At 43.0% G+C, this 15,477-nt stretch overlaps 2 protein-coding genes across 11 annotated transcripts in view; both read left to right on the forward strand.

Moving 5' to 3' along the window:
• Positions 1-278: 278 nt before the first annotated feature.
• LOC122615811 (AFG3-like protein 2) lies at positions 279-3,622 on the forward strand. The gene is made up of 4 exons (XM_043790940.1): positions 279-608; positions 667-1,169; positions 1,316-1,711; positions 1,766-3,622. Exons 1-4 carry the CDS (start codon positions 525-527, stop codon positions 3,261-3,263), a joined length of 2,481 nt encoding a protein of 826 aa, XP_043646875.1. The 5' UTR covers positions 279-524; the 3' UTR covers positions 3,264-3,622.
• A 563-nt stretch (positions 3,623-4,185) lies between these two features.
• LOC122618539 (RNA-binding protein Musashi homolog Rbp6) overlaps positions 4,186-15,477 on the forward strand; it is a 178,461-nt gene continuing 167,169 nt past the window's right edge. For 6 of the 10 annotated variants that reach the window (XM_043795050.1, XM_043795052.1, XM_043795051.1 and 3 more), the window contains exons 1-2: positions 4,195-4,571; positions 6,459-7,193. In XM_043795050.1, the coding sequence (XP_043650985.1) occupies positions 7,108-7,193 (86 nt within the window). In that variant the 5' untranslated portion in view covers positions 4,195-4,571; positions 6,459-7,107. Of the gene's footprint in view, positions 4,572-5,710; positions 5,807-6,458; positions 7,194-15,477 lie in introns of those variants that run through there. The other 4 variants (XM_043795047.1, XM_043795048.1, XM_043795046.1 and 1 more) reach the window with 4 other exon arrangements.

Below are 15,477 nucleotides of genomic sequence, written 5' to 3' on the forward strand. Positions count from 1 at the left end.
GAAAGCGATCTAGAATATGTTAACTTCGTTCATGTTTGTTTGTCTTTTGTAGCATTGTTCTCCACTATTTTGGCCCAATCCGTTACAACATTTGATTTACAATTATAAGATGCATCGACTCCAAAATGGCAATCTTGTCAGAGTTTCTCACATGTTGATTAAATTTATATAAAGTAAATTGACAAGGGTATTAAAATTACACTATTCAAGTAAACTTTCGCCAGCTTTAAACTTTGTGTGGTATTTATCGTTAGACCGGTCGGTATTTTCCATTGTTTTCGGCGCGGTCACACTTAATAATAAGAAATTTCTTAGGCTTATTATTTCACCATTTCATTTGCGAAATCCGAGAGAAATTTAAGAGCAACCCGGTGTGCGAGGCGCCGACATTCGTTGTCAGTTCGAAGAACCCATTATTTCCGGACCAAAATTGTGTCAGTGTGAGAGGCTTGGAGGCGGTGGCCACGCAATCCGGGCGACCGATCGTTGGGTAACCTAGCGAGGACTGAAAAACCGCCGTAGTCATGGCTTTCCGGCTGCTCGGCACGGCCAAAACGATGGCCGGAATGATGCGGCGCAACTACACGGCGGGTTCCCTGGCGGGAAAGGTGGGTTTATCCCTCACTTCCAGGGTTATCCAAATAAATACCCCCGTCTATTTTACAGGGACAACGCACACACATGGGAGCCACGGGCGCCGGGGTTTACATCCTGCCCACGGAGCTGTCGCCCCTGCTGCGCTATGTGGTCAAACAGATCCAGCTGCTCTGCAAAAAGCCGCCAAAAGGATTCGAAAAATATTTCGAAGCCGGCGGCAAGTCGTCTGGTCAACCGAAAGGATCCGTTGGCGATAAGAAGCCCCCTTCGGGTTCCAGTAAATCCGCCTCGGAGAAGCCCAGCACATCAGCACCCGCCTCGGTTAAACCCAGCAGGTCTCAAACAGATGCGAAATCTGACTGGAACTTCGGCATGTTCAGCAACAGTTCGAGAGGGCCGGCAGGAAAAGGAGGCAACTCGCTGGGCGGACGACCTCTGGGCGAGAACGGCGGCGGCGGGGACAGGGAGCGATGGATCCTTCTGGGTGCCATCGGAGCCGTCGTCCTGGTGGGTTCGTTCGCCTTCTTCGAGATGGGCTACAAGGAGATCTCTTGGAAGGAGTTCGTCAACAGGTGCGGTAGAATTACGTGTTGCATAACAGCTCGTTCAAAACTTGTGAATATATCCATTATTCCATAGTTCTGGAACTTTCGCCTGTTATGATACGTTTTTAGCTACATTTATAGTTGCTAATCATATCTCTATTTTCCAAAACCAGCTACTTGTCAAAGGGCGCCGTGGAAAAGCTGGAGGTGGTTAACAAGAAGTGGGTGCGAGTGCGTCTGCAGCAGAACAGCAACAGCGGCAGTGGCGTCTTGTGGTTCAACATCGGCAGTGTTGATAGCTTTGAGCGAAACCTGGAGGCGGCCCAGACGGAACAGGGAACGGAGTCCATCAACTTTGTGCCCGTAATCTACCGCAACGAGGTGGAGGCCGCTAGTCTGACAGGTCTGCTGCCCACACTGCTCATCATTGGCTTCCTGGTCTATATGATGCGCAAGTCGGCCGATATGATGGGTGGAGGCCGTGGACGCAAGGGTGGTGGTCTTTTTGGTGGCGTCATGCAGTCCACCGCCAAGTTAACCAATCCCAATGAGATTGGTGTGGGTTTCAAGTAAGCTGGCGAAACTTCACATAGAATACCTAATACCTGGTATATTCTTTACAGGGACGTGGCCGGTTGCGAGGAGGCCAAAATCGAAATCATGGAGTTCGTGAACTTCCTGAAGAACCCGCAGCAGTATATCGATTTAGGCGCTAAGATACCAAAGGGTGCCATGCTTACTGGCCCACCCGGAACGGGTAAAACGCTTTTGGCGAAGGCCACCGCTGGCGAGGCTAATGTGCCCTTCATCACCGTGTCGGGATCCGAGTTCCTCGAGATGTTTGTGGGCGTGGGACCTTCTCGTGTCCGCGACATGTTCGCCATGGCCCGAAAGCATGCCCCCTGCATCCTCTTCATCGACGAAATCGATGCTGTGGGTCGCAAACGTGGTGGCAAGACCTTCGGCGGCCACTCGGAACAAGAGAATACACTCAACCAACTTCTGGTGGAAATGGATGGCTTCAACACCACTACGAATGTGGTCGTTCTGGCGGCCACCAATCGTGTTGATATTCTGGACAAGGCTCTTATGCGACCAGGTCGTTTCGATCGGCAGATATATGTCCCAGCACCTGATATTAAGGGCAGGGCGAGCATCTTTAAGGTGCATCTGGGTAACCTGAAGACGACGCTGGACAAGAATGAGCTCAGCAGGAAAATGGCTGCACTGACACCAGGCTTCACAGGCGCCGACATTGCCAACGTGTGTAACGAAGCAGCTTTGATTGCTGCCCGCGACTCCAAGGATTCGATTGTGCTCAAGCACTTCGAGCAGGCCATTGAGCGTGTTATCGCCGGCATGGAGAAGAAGACCAATGTTCTAGCACCGGAGGAAAAGCGAACGGTGGCACACCACGAGGCTGGCCATGCTGTGGCCGGTTGGTTCCTGGAGCACGCCGATCCCCTGCTGAAGGTCTCGATTATACCACGCGGCAAGGGTTTGGGGTACGCCCAGTACCTGCCTAAAGATCACTACTTGCTTTCCAAGGAGCAGTTGTTCGATCGCATGTGCATGACGCTCGGCGGCCGTGTGGCCGAAGAGCTGTTCTTTAATCGCATTACCACTGGTGCTCAGGATGATCTGAAGAAAATCACCGATATTGCCTACTCCCAGGTGGTGCGTTTCGGCATGAACGAGAAGGTTGGCCAGGTTAGCTTCGACGTGGGCCAGGCCGGAGATCCCGTGTTCAGCAAGCCCTACTCGGAGGACACTGCTCAACTGATCGACAACGAGGTGAGGTCTATTATCAAATGTGCCCACGAGGCCACCACTAGTCTGCTGACCAAGCACAAGGAGAATGTTCAAAAAGTGGCGGAAAGACTGCTCCAAAACGAAGTGCTCAGTCGTGATGATATGATTGAGCTGCTGGGCCCCCGACCCTTCAAGGAGAAGTCAACCTACGAGGAGTTCGTCGAGGGAACTGGCTCCTTCGAGGAGGACACCACGCTGCCTGAAGGCCTTAAGAGCTGGAACAAGGAAAAAGAACGAACGGAGCCTCTGGACGCTGGCAGCACGCCCCCACCGCCGCCCACCAAGCCCGTAACTGCCCAGAGCAGTTAGGCAACGATCTTCGCTCATGTGGATGGGGAGTTTTGGAGTGGTAGTTCGAGGGTGCCGACATCTACTTGTTTTTGTTGTAATCCCTAAACGCGGACCGGAGAAAACCCCGACATGTGGCACATCGAGAGGGCTCAAGAAGTTCCTAGACCTTCTGGAGTTACAGTTCTCCACGACGCGTTCATTATTGTTTTTGCATAATTTTAAGATAGCCCCATGGATAACTTGTTCCAGTGTTGAGCATATAAGCGCTAGCCTGTACTAAATTCCCCGTATGCGTAGTTTCAGAATGCAATAAAGATGGAAATGACCTGTCAGTGTGGAAAAACGAAATTAAACGATGTTTTCAGGGCGAAAAATAATTAAAATTGTGTTATTATTGCGGTGTACGACTTAAGGAAAACTACCAAAGTTGCAAATGGAGAAATGGATCTGTGACTAAAGTGCTTTGTCATATAATGTATGTATGAAATCATCAAATTTCACAGTTTTCATTTTACGGACTAAAGTTGGTACAATCGTATCCAATTGCTCTTCTGCAAACATAAAGTCCACATGCGATTTTTCGCAGTGTGAGCTTTCAAAGCTGCACGCGGTCTAAGAGAACGCCGCTCTCTTCGGGAAGCTTTCTCCGCAAACATTCTCTTTCACGCTCTGGCCATTCTACTATTCGCTGCGGCTTATCACTTATCAGCTGTGATGCTGAAGTACATGCGCCATGTGCAGCCGGTAAATAGTGCAACTGCCGCAGTCGCTGCCTCTGCCGCTGCCGGTGCAAAGCTCCGTTGGGGCAGCAGCAGCAGCAACAGCAGCAGCAACAACAACAGCAGCGAAGGCAGAGAGTGCAGCAGTGCAGTCGACGTCGCTGCTGCCGGTCGTTTTGGGGCCGTCAGTTGGGTTTTGGGGTCTCGCCGCTCAGTGTCGTCTTGTTGGTTGTCGCGTTCGTGTGCGCGCACTGAGAAAAGCGGAACGCCAGCGTTGCACTAACCGTTGCAGTTTCTATATTCCTCGAGTCGCCCGATTTCAGAGCTGTTCGTCCCGCTCGTGAAGTGCGTGTGTTTTAACCAAAACAACTACCAACCCAATCGCGTACAAGATACCAAACCAATACAACCGAGAACCTCGAAAGGAAAACCCTTGCTGAGAAGGGCATTTTGCATTTTGTTTACCTCGATGGCTGTGTGGAGTGCAATTTGACGATTATATAATATAAAACAAAATACGAAATACGAAAAAATAGGGAAAACAAATAAAAGTGCGCGGCATTCGATTTTAATTGCAATCAACTACAATAACCACTGAAGACGAAGAGTTAGAGCGCAAACCTCTCCCTCGCACCCCCGCCCACCCTCTCGTTCACTCTCACTAGTCCATTGCCTTTGTGTTGATCTTCCTGCAAAATGGCTGCCGGCCGGCAAAATAACGGCCACATCCGTATTTGATCGATAGAAAGAGAGAGGGAGAGAAGTTGAGAAGTCATGTTTCCTTTATTGGATTTTAGTCTTCTGACTTTGATTTATTTAAAAAGAATAATGTAGAAAAGTAGCATTACGTTTATGACAAATGGTAACCATTAGTCTATAAAAAAAAGGAAAGGTAATGACAGGGATACGTTTATTTCTTTTCTCAAGAAAGGTAAATCGACTTGGTTTGCTTTTAAGCTGCTTTCAATTAAAATTAAAGGTGTTTTCACAATGAAAATAAAATAAAAATATATATATAATAGATGTAGTATTTCCTTTCAAATATAAATCCCATCAAATTTATTTATTCTATAGATAGTACGCCATGTCTTTCATTACTTTGTGTCAAACCAATCAATAAAGATATCTATAGTTTCCATTTCACATAAAATATAAATTTTTTGTATTATTTTTGTCGTTCCTTTTTCATTGGGATCTCTGTTGTGATCACTTTTACAAAATGGCTGCCATCAGCTGTACTAACGGTAACTTCGATTACTGATCAACCGATCAAGCGCCCCCTGTCGGCGATCTCTGGCCACACATGTGTTCCCTTAGTTCTGTTTCTGTTTTAGCTTAACGTTTATTTTGTTTTTATTTTGTGCTGCCAATTGTCGCAATTGTCGGGTCACGTGTTTGTTGCTGCCGCCAGTTAACTTCTGCTCTCGTTGTAACGGTGCATGTTCCCTGTGCGATTGTGTGTGTGCCTGTGTGTGTGAGAGTCTGTTCGTGAAAGCTTGCATGCTGCGCGTTATTATATTGTTGCTGGCTTTGTTGTAATTTTTGTTGAGGGAGTCACTGCATGCAATGTTCTTCTTGCCCTTTCGCACCTCTCCCTCTATCTATCTCCCTCGTTTTCTATCATTTGTTGTTGTTTTTATTGTTGTTGTGGGTGTGGGAAAGATCAAGGCGCGTATTAAGAACAGAAAATGCAAAAAAAAGAGCACACAAAAAATGTAGGAAAACGAAAAAATTCGGAGAGAGCAACGGAAAATAATTGGTTTAACAAACAAAAGTGCAAAGCTATAAAATTTGGATGCCAGCATTTTTGAATTACCGAAAAATTGTTTCGGGGAACCTAAGGTGATTCTCAGTCTTCCATAGCTCAAAATTACTACAGCAACATATCTGAAAACAACTGTTAAAATCCTATTACTCTAAGAATTTATTATTTAGTATAAAGTTGGTTATTTAATAAATTAAATTTGTATATTTACCAAGCCATTAAAAAATCTCAGAAAAGGAAAATACATACGTAGATTTATAATTTTATTAAAACATTTACATCTTTAGATGTTTAATTTTCTATGAGACGCCTAAAACGCTTATTCTACGAAAATTAATTTAATGGCTGATGCCATATAAAGTGAGGCAAATTTATTTCAAACAAAGATCTTTTTCAGTCTTAGTACCGCATCCCAATTGTCACTCAGCCGTCACCTAAACGCCCCCCTTTCCGCCCGCTCCTCACCTGGCTTTTCCACGGTTTTCCTCCCTCTCCCTCTCTCTCTTTCTCCCCCACATCGGTTGCACTTTTTTGCATTTTACGATTGTTCGTTGCGAATCATTGCATTTTAGGGGGTGGGTGGGGGTGTAGCAGCAGCTGCGGATGGGTGGGAAAGCGAGGGGAGCGAGTCAAGGGGAAAATTGCATTTTCAAAAGTTTCCCTAGGCAAAGTTTAAAATTGCAATTTAATTAATTTTCACCAAACACAACCGACAACAAACCGAAACAGATCTTTTGCAGTAATATGTTGCCTTTAAATCAATTGGGAAACCAACAACCAAAGTTAACGCAACGTTTCTAAAACTTAAAGTCTAAACACCAGATAATAGTTACAAAATACACAATAATATTAAAACCAAACCAAAAGTGGCCTGCAAAACGAAGCAACCAAAACAACCAAGAAATGTGATTCACAGTGTGCAATGTAACCAAATTATAATTAAAAAGCTACATAAAACGATAACACCAACCAAAGCAGGAGAAAAGCCGTGGAAAATCAGCGGGAAAACCAAAGCCAGACCAAATGGAAATCAAGGAATCCGGCAGCCAATCGAACAGCCAACTAGCAGCCATCGTGGCCAATGATTAAGGGAACACTTTGTTAGCCAACTCGTAGTAGCAGCATCCCCCGTCCACACATAACACCCAGTAACACAGCCACTCAGCCGCACAGAACCACTCGACCTCCCCTCGCATCTCGATGCCCGCAAAGAAGGCGTTGGAGCAACAATTATAGAATAGACAGCCAGGCAACCAGGCAACCAGACAACCACATCAGCTTAGTTTAGCTCAGCTCAGCCCCAACTGCAATCCAACTCCAATCACCAATTCAAACTCCAACTCCAACTCAATCTCAATCCCGAGGCAAAAGCCCCAACATGGACATCAAGATTGAGCAGCAGCAGCAGCAACAGCAAGTGGAGCTGGGACCCTGTTCCCCCTCGGAGGTGCCCAATGATCCCGGGTAAGTGAGCTGGTGCTATACTCGGTCGCAGGGTATGCTAGGCATCTCTGAAAACTGAGAATGTATATTGTTCAACTCGGTATTCATATTACTTTGGTTGTAAGAAAACAGCGCATTTAATAGCAATTTTTAAATATTTATTTGAAGTATTTTATGAATTGGGAAGTATTCAAATATTAAATACTGAAGTATATAATTTGAGCAGATATTTATATCCATTTATATTTCAATTGTGTAAATCAAAATTGAAATATATTTACATCACCCTTTATCGAATTTTTGAGGAAGAGCATACAAACTTCGAAGTGCCGCGGTGGACGTGAACTTTTTATTTAGTTTGAGGTCGTGAACGTGGCATTAATTGTTTAAGTTTTAAGTTTGTCATTATTGAAGCCCAGGGCGCCGGAAGCGAATGGAGCGTGGCCTGGGGAGCGGTGTCAAGGCAGTTAGAGTTGTTGACAGAAAGTTTTCTATGTCAACTGGGGCCGGAACTGGCCGAAAGCGGCCAGAAATGGACGATGGCCCAGCTGGGGATCCAAGTCTGCGAAACTAATTAGAAAACAATTTGCCAAGGACATCAAAATTCAATTAAAGCCATTCGGCTTAGTGCTTTAGTGCAATGCAGTGGCTGCCTGGCTGCCTGGCTGCCCGGTGGCCCTCGTCTCGCTTTCATCCTGCCGGCTACAGTTTATTATCAGTCCGATTCCCCAGCTCCAGCCCCTCATTCAACATTTATACTTGTGCCAAAATGGGTTAAGTTGTGATTGCGGTGTCATATGCAGTAGATTAATTGCGAGCTGCATTGCTGATAATTTGCATCGGTTTGCACTACTGGTCCAAGTGGTCGGGGGTGCAGTTCTGCTGTCAGAAAGTCGGACTAACAAATGGATGAGCCGGTGATTGGCAGCCAAGTGGACAGATTGAAGGTAGTGCTGGAACGGACTTTTGACGCAGCCCATAAAGTGACCAACTTTCTGAATAGAGAGCTCTCATCGGCTTGTCGGAATTCGCATCGAGTATAATTTTAGTTCAATGCAAACTCCAAAGGGGATGTACGAAATGATTACTTGCACACTTTGGAAATTCACGGAGTGAATTTTTTGAGGGTAAACTTTATTTGCAAACTGAATCTGGCAACTGTTTTTTCTACTCAAACGAAATAAATACTCTAAATAAGGTAATAATAATTTATTATCAGTTTAACATGCAATAGAAATTATATACATTTCCACAGCATTTCTTGAATTGTTTATAATAACCCTATACTTGTAATTTTAGTTGACACTTTAGTTTAAATTTGTATGTTGCCTTCATGGAATTTCTGTCGTGGCTTCAATTATATTTCCAGTGTTAGATACAATTTCCCTACTTCCTATAAATTAAAACCAAATTTAGGCGCTCCATTCAAGTAAGTTTTATGAGAAGCGCCGAGGAGGGCTCCACATACAGCATACTGCTGTATGCCAATTCATGGCATATAAACCTTTTGTCATTGAAGTGGCCCAGGGAGAAAACCCAGCACCAAATTGGAAAATCGAGGCGAATATAGAGAAAAGGCATAGGTACAGCCATATGGCCCGGACAGCCGTCGCAATCCATTGAACACGCAATGCCCATAAATTATGCAGTTCATGCATATACATCCACATAGATGTACGGTTATAAATATATCTATTATCGAAATGCTGCAAATTGTATAACCCAAGTGAATTTCAGCACTCCACAAGGGGGGCGCGGATGCTGATTGCAGCTCATCTTGTCTATTTGCATTAGTTTGGCAAACTCGCAACAACACGAGCGCAAAAATAGGCTGGGCTGGGCTGCCGACCCGCTTTTCCCTCCAAATCCCTTGCCACATTGGATTTCTCGTGGCGGGAAAGCGGAGGCTACCGGATAAAAGAAATGGATCACCTGCTGCTCGCTGAGCTCCGACGATGCTGGCAGGTGCAACAACTGCAACTGCAACACCAGAGACTATTGCAACTGCAACCAGTGATGCACTTTGGTTGTATCAAAAGGTACTACTTGCTCAGAGAGTTGAACATTTAGCATGCACTTTATAAAGAAATGGGTACAAATTTAACGATCTTCGTCGATACTTTTTGTCAGTATTATTATAAATGTAATAAGACTTTTCACCTTTTATCTATTTTGTTTTATTTTTTTGTTAGATTTTTTTGTAGATTTCCCATCACTGGTTGCAACATGAAGTTGAGTAAAAGTTTTGTGGCGATGCGAATGGGAAATGCGGCACCTAGCGAATGTTGAATGCATAAATCTTGAATTAATTCAAAATACCTTTTGATGACGCTGCCCAGATACACAGATGCACAGATACAAATGCATCCGCATCTCTGCACTTGTATCCGCGTCTCAGTATCTTTCCCTATTTTCGTTGTGCAACTTGGCGAATATCGTTGAAAACATGCGAATACAATTCCATTCACAGTTTCGTTGACTGGCGCGGCGATCGCCACGGCTCAGTAAATTTGAGCGCTACCGCCCCCTCGCTCCCGACACCCACCCCTCCTCGCACCCCCCCTCGCCACCCGCTCTTTTGGCAAACTTTATAAATCTTTTGAAGGGCCCACGGAAAATAGAAGAAGACGAGATGCCTGCTCGGCGCAAAATGGCAAAGTAAATAAACACAAAGGCGAAAGAAAATGAAAATAAAACAAGCCAAACCAAAAAACAACACACAAAACTTTGAAATAACTAAATAAATGCCCTGCTATTAATACAATTCACTTTGCCAATGTATTTTTAGTGTAAATGCAGCAAACATCATGTGAGAGAGATCGTTCTGTGGAGTGATCGATTGCCATGATACCTTGCTTACTGAATACATGTAGGATTAGATGAAATTCACTTGTCACAAATTAAGATAAAATAAATTTTAAAAATATATGAACAAGACTTATAATAAAAAAGGATTAGCCTCCTAAACTAAGCGAAACAGCAAAAACATTAAACATAATTAAAAAGTTTAGTTAGTTTTTTTTTTTACCAAACTTATATAGTAAAGATACAACAGATATAGATTATAAAGTCTTATTTGTTTACGTTTTAAAAATGAATAATTTCAATTGACCTTCATAAGATTTTCCTAAGAACATTCCTTAACTTATTCGGGGGTTAAGTGAAGTGTTTTTATGTGAGAAAGATAATTAACATCAAACTAATATTATTTCAAATATTTCTGCTGAAGTTCGTAATCCTTTTTGTACTTAAAAACCTGTGTGTAATCATTTTAGAAAGGCCATTTGAAAAATCCCCCCGAAATGGTTCAGCCAAACATGTCCTGAGGCATTTCAGAACCTCTGAGTGGAATCAACAAGTGCTGTTGGGTGATTGGCACACCTACGTATCACTAATCCCGCCGCCGCTACCCTTTTGACCCGCCCAAGAATGCCTCCCATCTGCATGCGAGCTCGACAATTATCCATTAGAACAGAACCGAGGAAAACCGAGCAAGAAATGCAAACAAGAGCGAGAAAAACTGGGGAACACACTGGTCCAGGCCCCTGCGTCATTTAGCGTGGCCCCAAAAATTGTGCACCGCATCGACAGACGACTGTCAGTGGAATTGCGATTGCGATTGCGATGCAATTGCACTCGCTGCTCTTTTCATAATTGTCGTTTTGTTTCTCGTCTCTGTTGCTCTCCCGGCACTTGTAATTGCGGCTTTGTTACGTTCCGTAAATTGATTCATTGTACGCCGTGCTTTGAGCACGGACTGACCCACTCCCATTCGAATAGCCGCCTGTGCCAGTGCCAGTACCAGCACCAATACCAGTACCATCACCATTGGCCATATCCCCCGTGTTTGTCTGATATAATTGCTTTCAAATGATTTTGTGTCGTTGTGTGCGCACTTTCATATAGCCTGTAATTTTGTTTGTTTGTCCGTAACGCAAACGCAAACGCAACTGTCATTGTCCGTATTCCGTATTTTGTACGCCGCACGCTGTCCGTATGTTTGTCCGTTGTACGGCATAAGCTTCCATTTTGTATGCATAATGAGGCCTGCGGCAATTTGACTCTAGGACGGCCATTAGCTTAAAGTGCCAGCTTTGTTGTGTTGGTTAGCATCCAGCATCCCTCTCCCAGGCGAATTTAGTTTTACCAAAACACTCATGGTAAAACAATTTCCTTCAAACAGAGCTGATCTAAATGGCCATCTCGTTAGTAACAACTAATTCTTCACTCCTTTATATCTGACTGCCTACAGAAATATTTGTGTGCTAATCAAATTGAGGCAAGTAAATGAACATCTAAGCTACGGGTCATGATGCACCTAAATTAATTTAACAGAGATATTTAAAAATATTTTAACATACAACTAATAAATATAAATAAATGCCCTGACAAGAATTATTTTGAATTTTTTGAGTAATTTTAAACTTATTCTTAGAACATAAACATATAATTTTGGATTGCACTTTTTATTAACGAACAAAGGATATTAAACCTAAATTCACATTGAAAGTAATAGTATTTATGAACAATAAAATATTGACTGTTATGAATTTAATTCGAATTAAGATCATCTAATTTCTTTTGTAAATGTGTTCATCCATTTCAGTTCTTAAGATATATAATTATTATTTGTAAAAAGAAGTCAGAGGATTTGTAGTTGAGGGTTCAACTCAAGTGTTTATCACAACACATACAGGCGATCATTTATCGTTGTCTGTGCGAAAAGCCAACAGTTGTCCGTTGTCTGCCTTTAAACTGTTTTAAATATGTTAACAAATTGCAAAATATTTGCCCTCGATGGGCTTTAAATGTTTGTTTGCGGATGAGTTGTGTTTGGGCTTGTGTTCCAGCATTGTGCATATGTAAATTGGCCATTTGTCTGCGGCAGCAGTATGTTGTTATGCTATTTCTGGGTGGATGATATCCACTGGGCCTGAAAAGAGAATGGAAAGAGGGGAATGCACTTAAACCGCAAGAATGGCAAAAACTTTTCTGCCGTCCTACGATTGACATAATCAAAATTCAATTTACAATCTCCTCGGAGTCTGACACGCCGAAAAGAAACTTTTCATTTGCTTTAGTTGCACTTTTAAGTAAACAGTTCGATTAAAATGGAGTGACTTGAGGAAGTAGGGGGCTCCAAGCACAATACTTGGCCTAAAAGTACATTTCCCCACACCATTTCGCATTTGCCATTTCCCATGTGTACATATATTTTCTCTCTTTTGAAATCAATGCAATGCTGAGCTAAGAAAGTTTTCCCTCTGCTAAATGCAGTCATAACTTTTGGCAGCGGAATAAAACGTAAACTCTTTTCGGTTAGGCAGTATAAGCCGCCATTAGAAAATGAGTTTGGTGGGTGGAGTGATAGGTGCATGCAGTGGAAAAAATCATGGGAAAAGATAAGTTCAGAACCCTAAGAAAACAAAGTTTTTTAAAAAGAAACTATGTATTAATAAAGTGGAAATGGGAAGCTTCTGATTCTAAACGCAGAAGTTTTTTATGAACTGAACTGAAATTGAAAATAAATAATATTGTCTAGTTATACAATTTGTTATGTAGTTTTTGATGCTGATTTAAAAAAATTTAATTGAACAATTTTAAAATATCTATCACCTTTGAATTTTGTAATCTTTCGAGTTCAAGGGTTGCAAAGATTTGTATAATATTAGAAAAATCTGCCTGGTTTTTTTTTTACACACAAATATGAAAAGTTTCTGCTGTTCAACTTAAAAATGTACAAAAAGGTGGACTGGAGTCCTAAAACTTAAGCAATTTGGAAGTAGTAAAGTTTTTTTCTCTCTGTAGAAAACATTACATTGGTCGCCTGTTTGTGCACCACTCCGCTTCCTCCCACGCCCCCCCTTTTAAGACGAGGCGTATGTTATGCAATATAAGACGATAAACGGGAGAAGGAAATGTGAAAGAAGAATCCAGTGGAACGGAGGAAAGACAGCGCAAAAGTTTTCCTATCTGTATCGCAGACGGGGCCACAATGCATCCTTTGAACCGCAAAGTGCAGCGGGTTACGGCCTCCCACCTACTGCACAACCAACCCTTCCCTCACCCCCCTCACTAGCGCCCCTTTTTCCACCGCCCCTGTCCAGCTCGCCATTCATTATAAATTGCATGTACTGGTAATTGTGTTTGTGTTTTGCAGCAGTAGAATTGCTTTAAATGAGCCGAGCCGAACGAAGCGTATCCCAATTTAGGCTGAGCCACAGACCCGCCCCCTTTTTGACCCACTGCCGCCCTAGCCCCCTCCGCCTCCCCCTCCGATGCTCCAGACGCAGATCTCCCCACTTTCCCCCTGTCTTTTTCTCCTTCATATTTAGCTTTCCGCACGATTAAATCGATGCAACTGTAAAGTTCTTTTTCTATTACGCTTTTTCGTGCACATTCGCATTACGCACACTATCAGCCACACACACGTACTCCCACACACACACACTCACCCGCACTCACAGTGGAAGAATATGTAAATCGTTTCCAGTGTATTCCCATTTCTCCAACAATTTTTTCAACTTTAGGAGGAGCTCAATGTTTCTTAGGTACTCAATCTTTGAAATACCATTTAATACTTCGCATTTAAAATTTAAATCCTGCAGTTTTCCAGCTGGATTATCCAGCTTAAAGCTTCTCTGGATCTGAAAGTGGGTCATCTTTTTGCTTGTATCATTTAGTTAGCATTATTAAATTTTGGCACAATGCTGTTGAGATCGGTTTTTCATTGGCAGTATTAAATAAAGATTTAAATGGTAGGAACATGAGAATGAATATTTGCATATAAGTTAAATGTTATATGCTTTCTTTCTTTGCTTTAAGGTCTAAATAAAAAGCATTTTTTAGCATATTAAAGGGGATCCTTGGAATATTTTTACCACTGTGTCCACATCTCCCATGGCTATCTCTCAGTGGGTGCTACATAAAACATTTGCCTCCGCCTGGCCAACATTTTTAGCCGCCGTTGGCTGGCTTTGTCTGAGGTTCGCCTACCGCTCTCCATCCCCTCTCTCCTCAGCTCTCCGCCAACATATTTGTGCTCTGTTTTGCGTGTTCTTGCTCCCCCATATGAGCTCCCCAGTCGCCCACTGTGGGAAACCCCCTTTGGAGGCCCCCAGCCCCTCGAACCCCTGGCGCCTCCACGCACTCACCATGGGCTGTGCCTTCGAATGTCTCAGACAATTGTCGGCGGGCGGCATATTTATGCGCTGGCCCAGCTTTTCACAATTCCCCATCTCGGGTTCCAGCTTAGGCTATAGCTCTCCAGCGTTGCAAGTGTGATTCTGCACAGTAGACATCAGTCGAGGTAGTAATTATCCGTTTTGAGCTAACTTTGAGATATTAATATGAGTACAATGTCTCTAATTTCTATACATAGAGATTCGTTTAAACTATTTGTTTTCTGGTAATTCCTTAATTTTATATCACTTTTTTATTAACCTTGTTTACATTATGTCGTCAATTGTCACTTATAAAGTTATTTCCCAATCTGTATCTAGAGTTTCCGAACAATCAAATTCAATGGTTATTTATGTCAATAACATTACTTAAGTGTACAGATATCACTCGAAGAAAATTTGCAGTAGGACAATAAAGTCAACTTTCAACCTTAGAAAGAGTTGTTTTAAAAAATAGAAATAAAGATCAAAATTTAATTTATGTTAGTTTTTCGTAACCAAAAACAAACTTTTGATTAATTTTCAGGGCCTTATAATAAAATAAGATTTAATTTTAATTTTAGCTAGTAATCATAATTGATTCAATGTTTCAACATTTTTATTTTGAAGTTCGGTTGAGATTAAACTACTCACATTTATTACGAGTATTTTGTACCAGTGTGAATATGTGGAGTGTCGCTTTTCCCGATGCGTTTCAGCTTTTACTGGTGGTTCTGTGTCCAACGCTTTTCGCTTTTCCCGCTCTCCCCGCTCATCCCCCTGCAGCCCTTCGATTTCGGAGTGAAAAGGTTGTAACCACGAAGCAATTGCAGAGGTTCTTCCCCTATTCCTTTTGTCGCCGCTGCTGCTGGATGTTGGTGCATTTTGATGATGTTGTTGATAGCCGCACATGATAGTCATCAGGATGTGGATGTGGATGGGGATTTGCTGTTGTTTCTCTGGCCCAGTGGTTGTCACCGCTGCTGTTGCTTTTGGGCTTTGCGGGAGTCAAATTGTCCAGAGGTTTTCATAGATACTCCCTCATAAACGGATAAGGATTGCGCACGAGGTGGGTCGTGGTGTGTACGGTTCATTGGTATGTAGTCCGGATCTTGGCAGCTTGTATAAATCGTTTTATAACAGCT

This window comes from Drosophila teissieri, chromosome 3L (genome assembly GCF_016746235.2).
Source record: "Drosophila teissieri strain GT53w chromosome 3L, Prin_Dtei_1.1, whole genome shotgun sequence".
NCBI lineage: Eukaryota > Metazoa > Arthropoda > Insecta > Diptera > Drosophilidae > Drosophila > Drosophila teissieri.

Bases quoted from the DNA above. Each gene is read 5' to 3' on its own strand.
- LOC122615811 (XM_043790940.1), top strand. From the start codon at position 525: ATGGCTTTCCGGCTGCTCGGCACGGCCAAAACGATGGCCGGAATGATG. The intron at 609-666 runs GTGGGTTTATCC...TCTATTTTACAG, and splicing joins CGGGTTCCCTGGCGGGAAAG to GGACAACGCACACACATGGG. The intron at 1,712-1,765 runs GTAAGCTGGCGA...TATTCTTTACAG, and splicing joins GAGATTGGTGTGGGTTTCAA to GGACGTGGCCGGTTGCGAGG.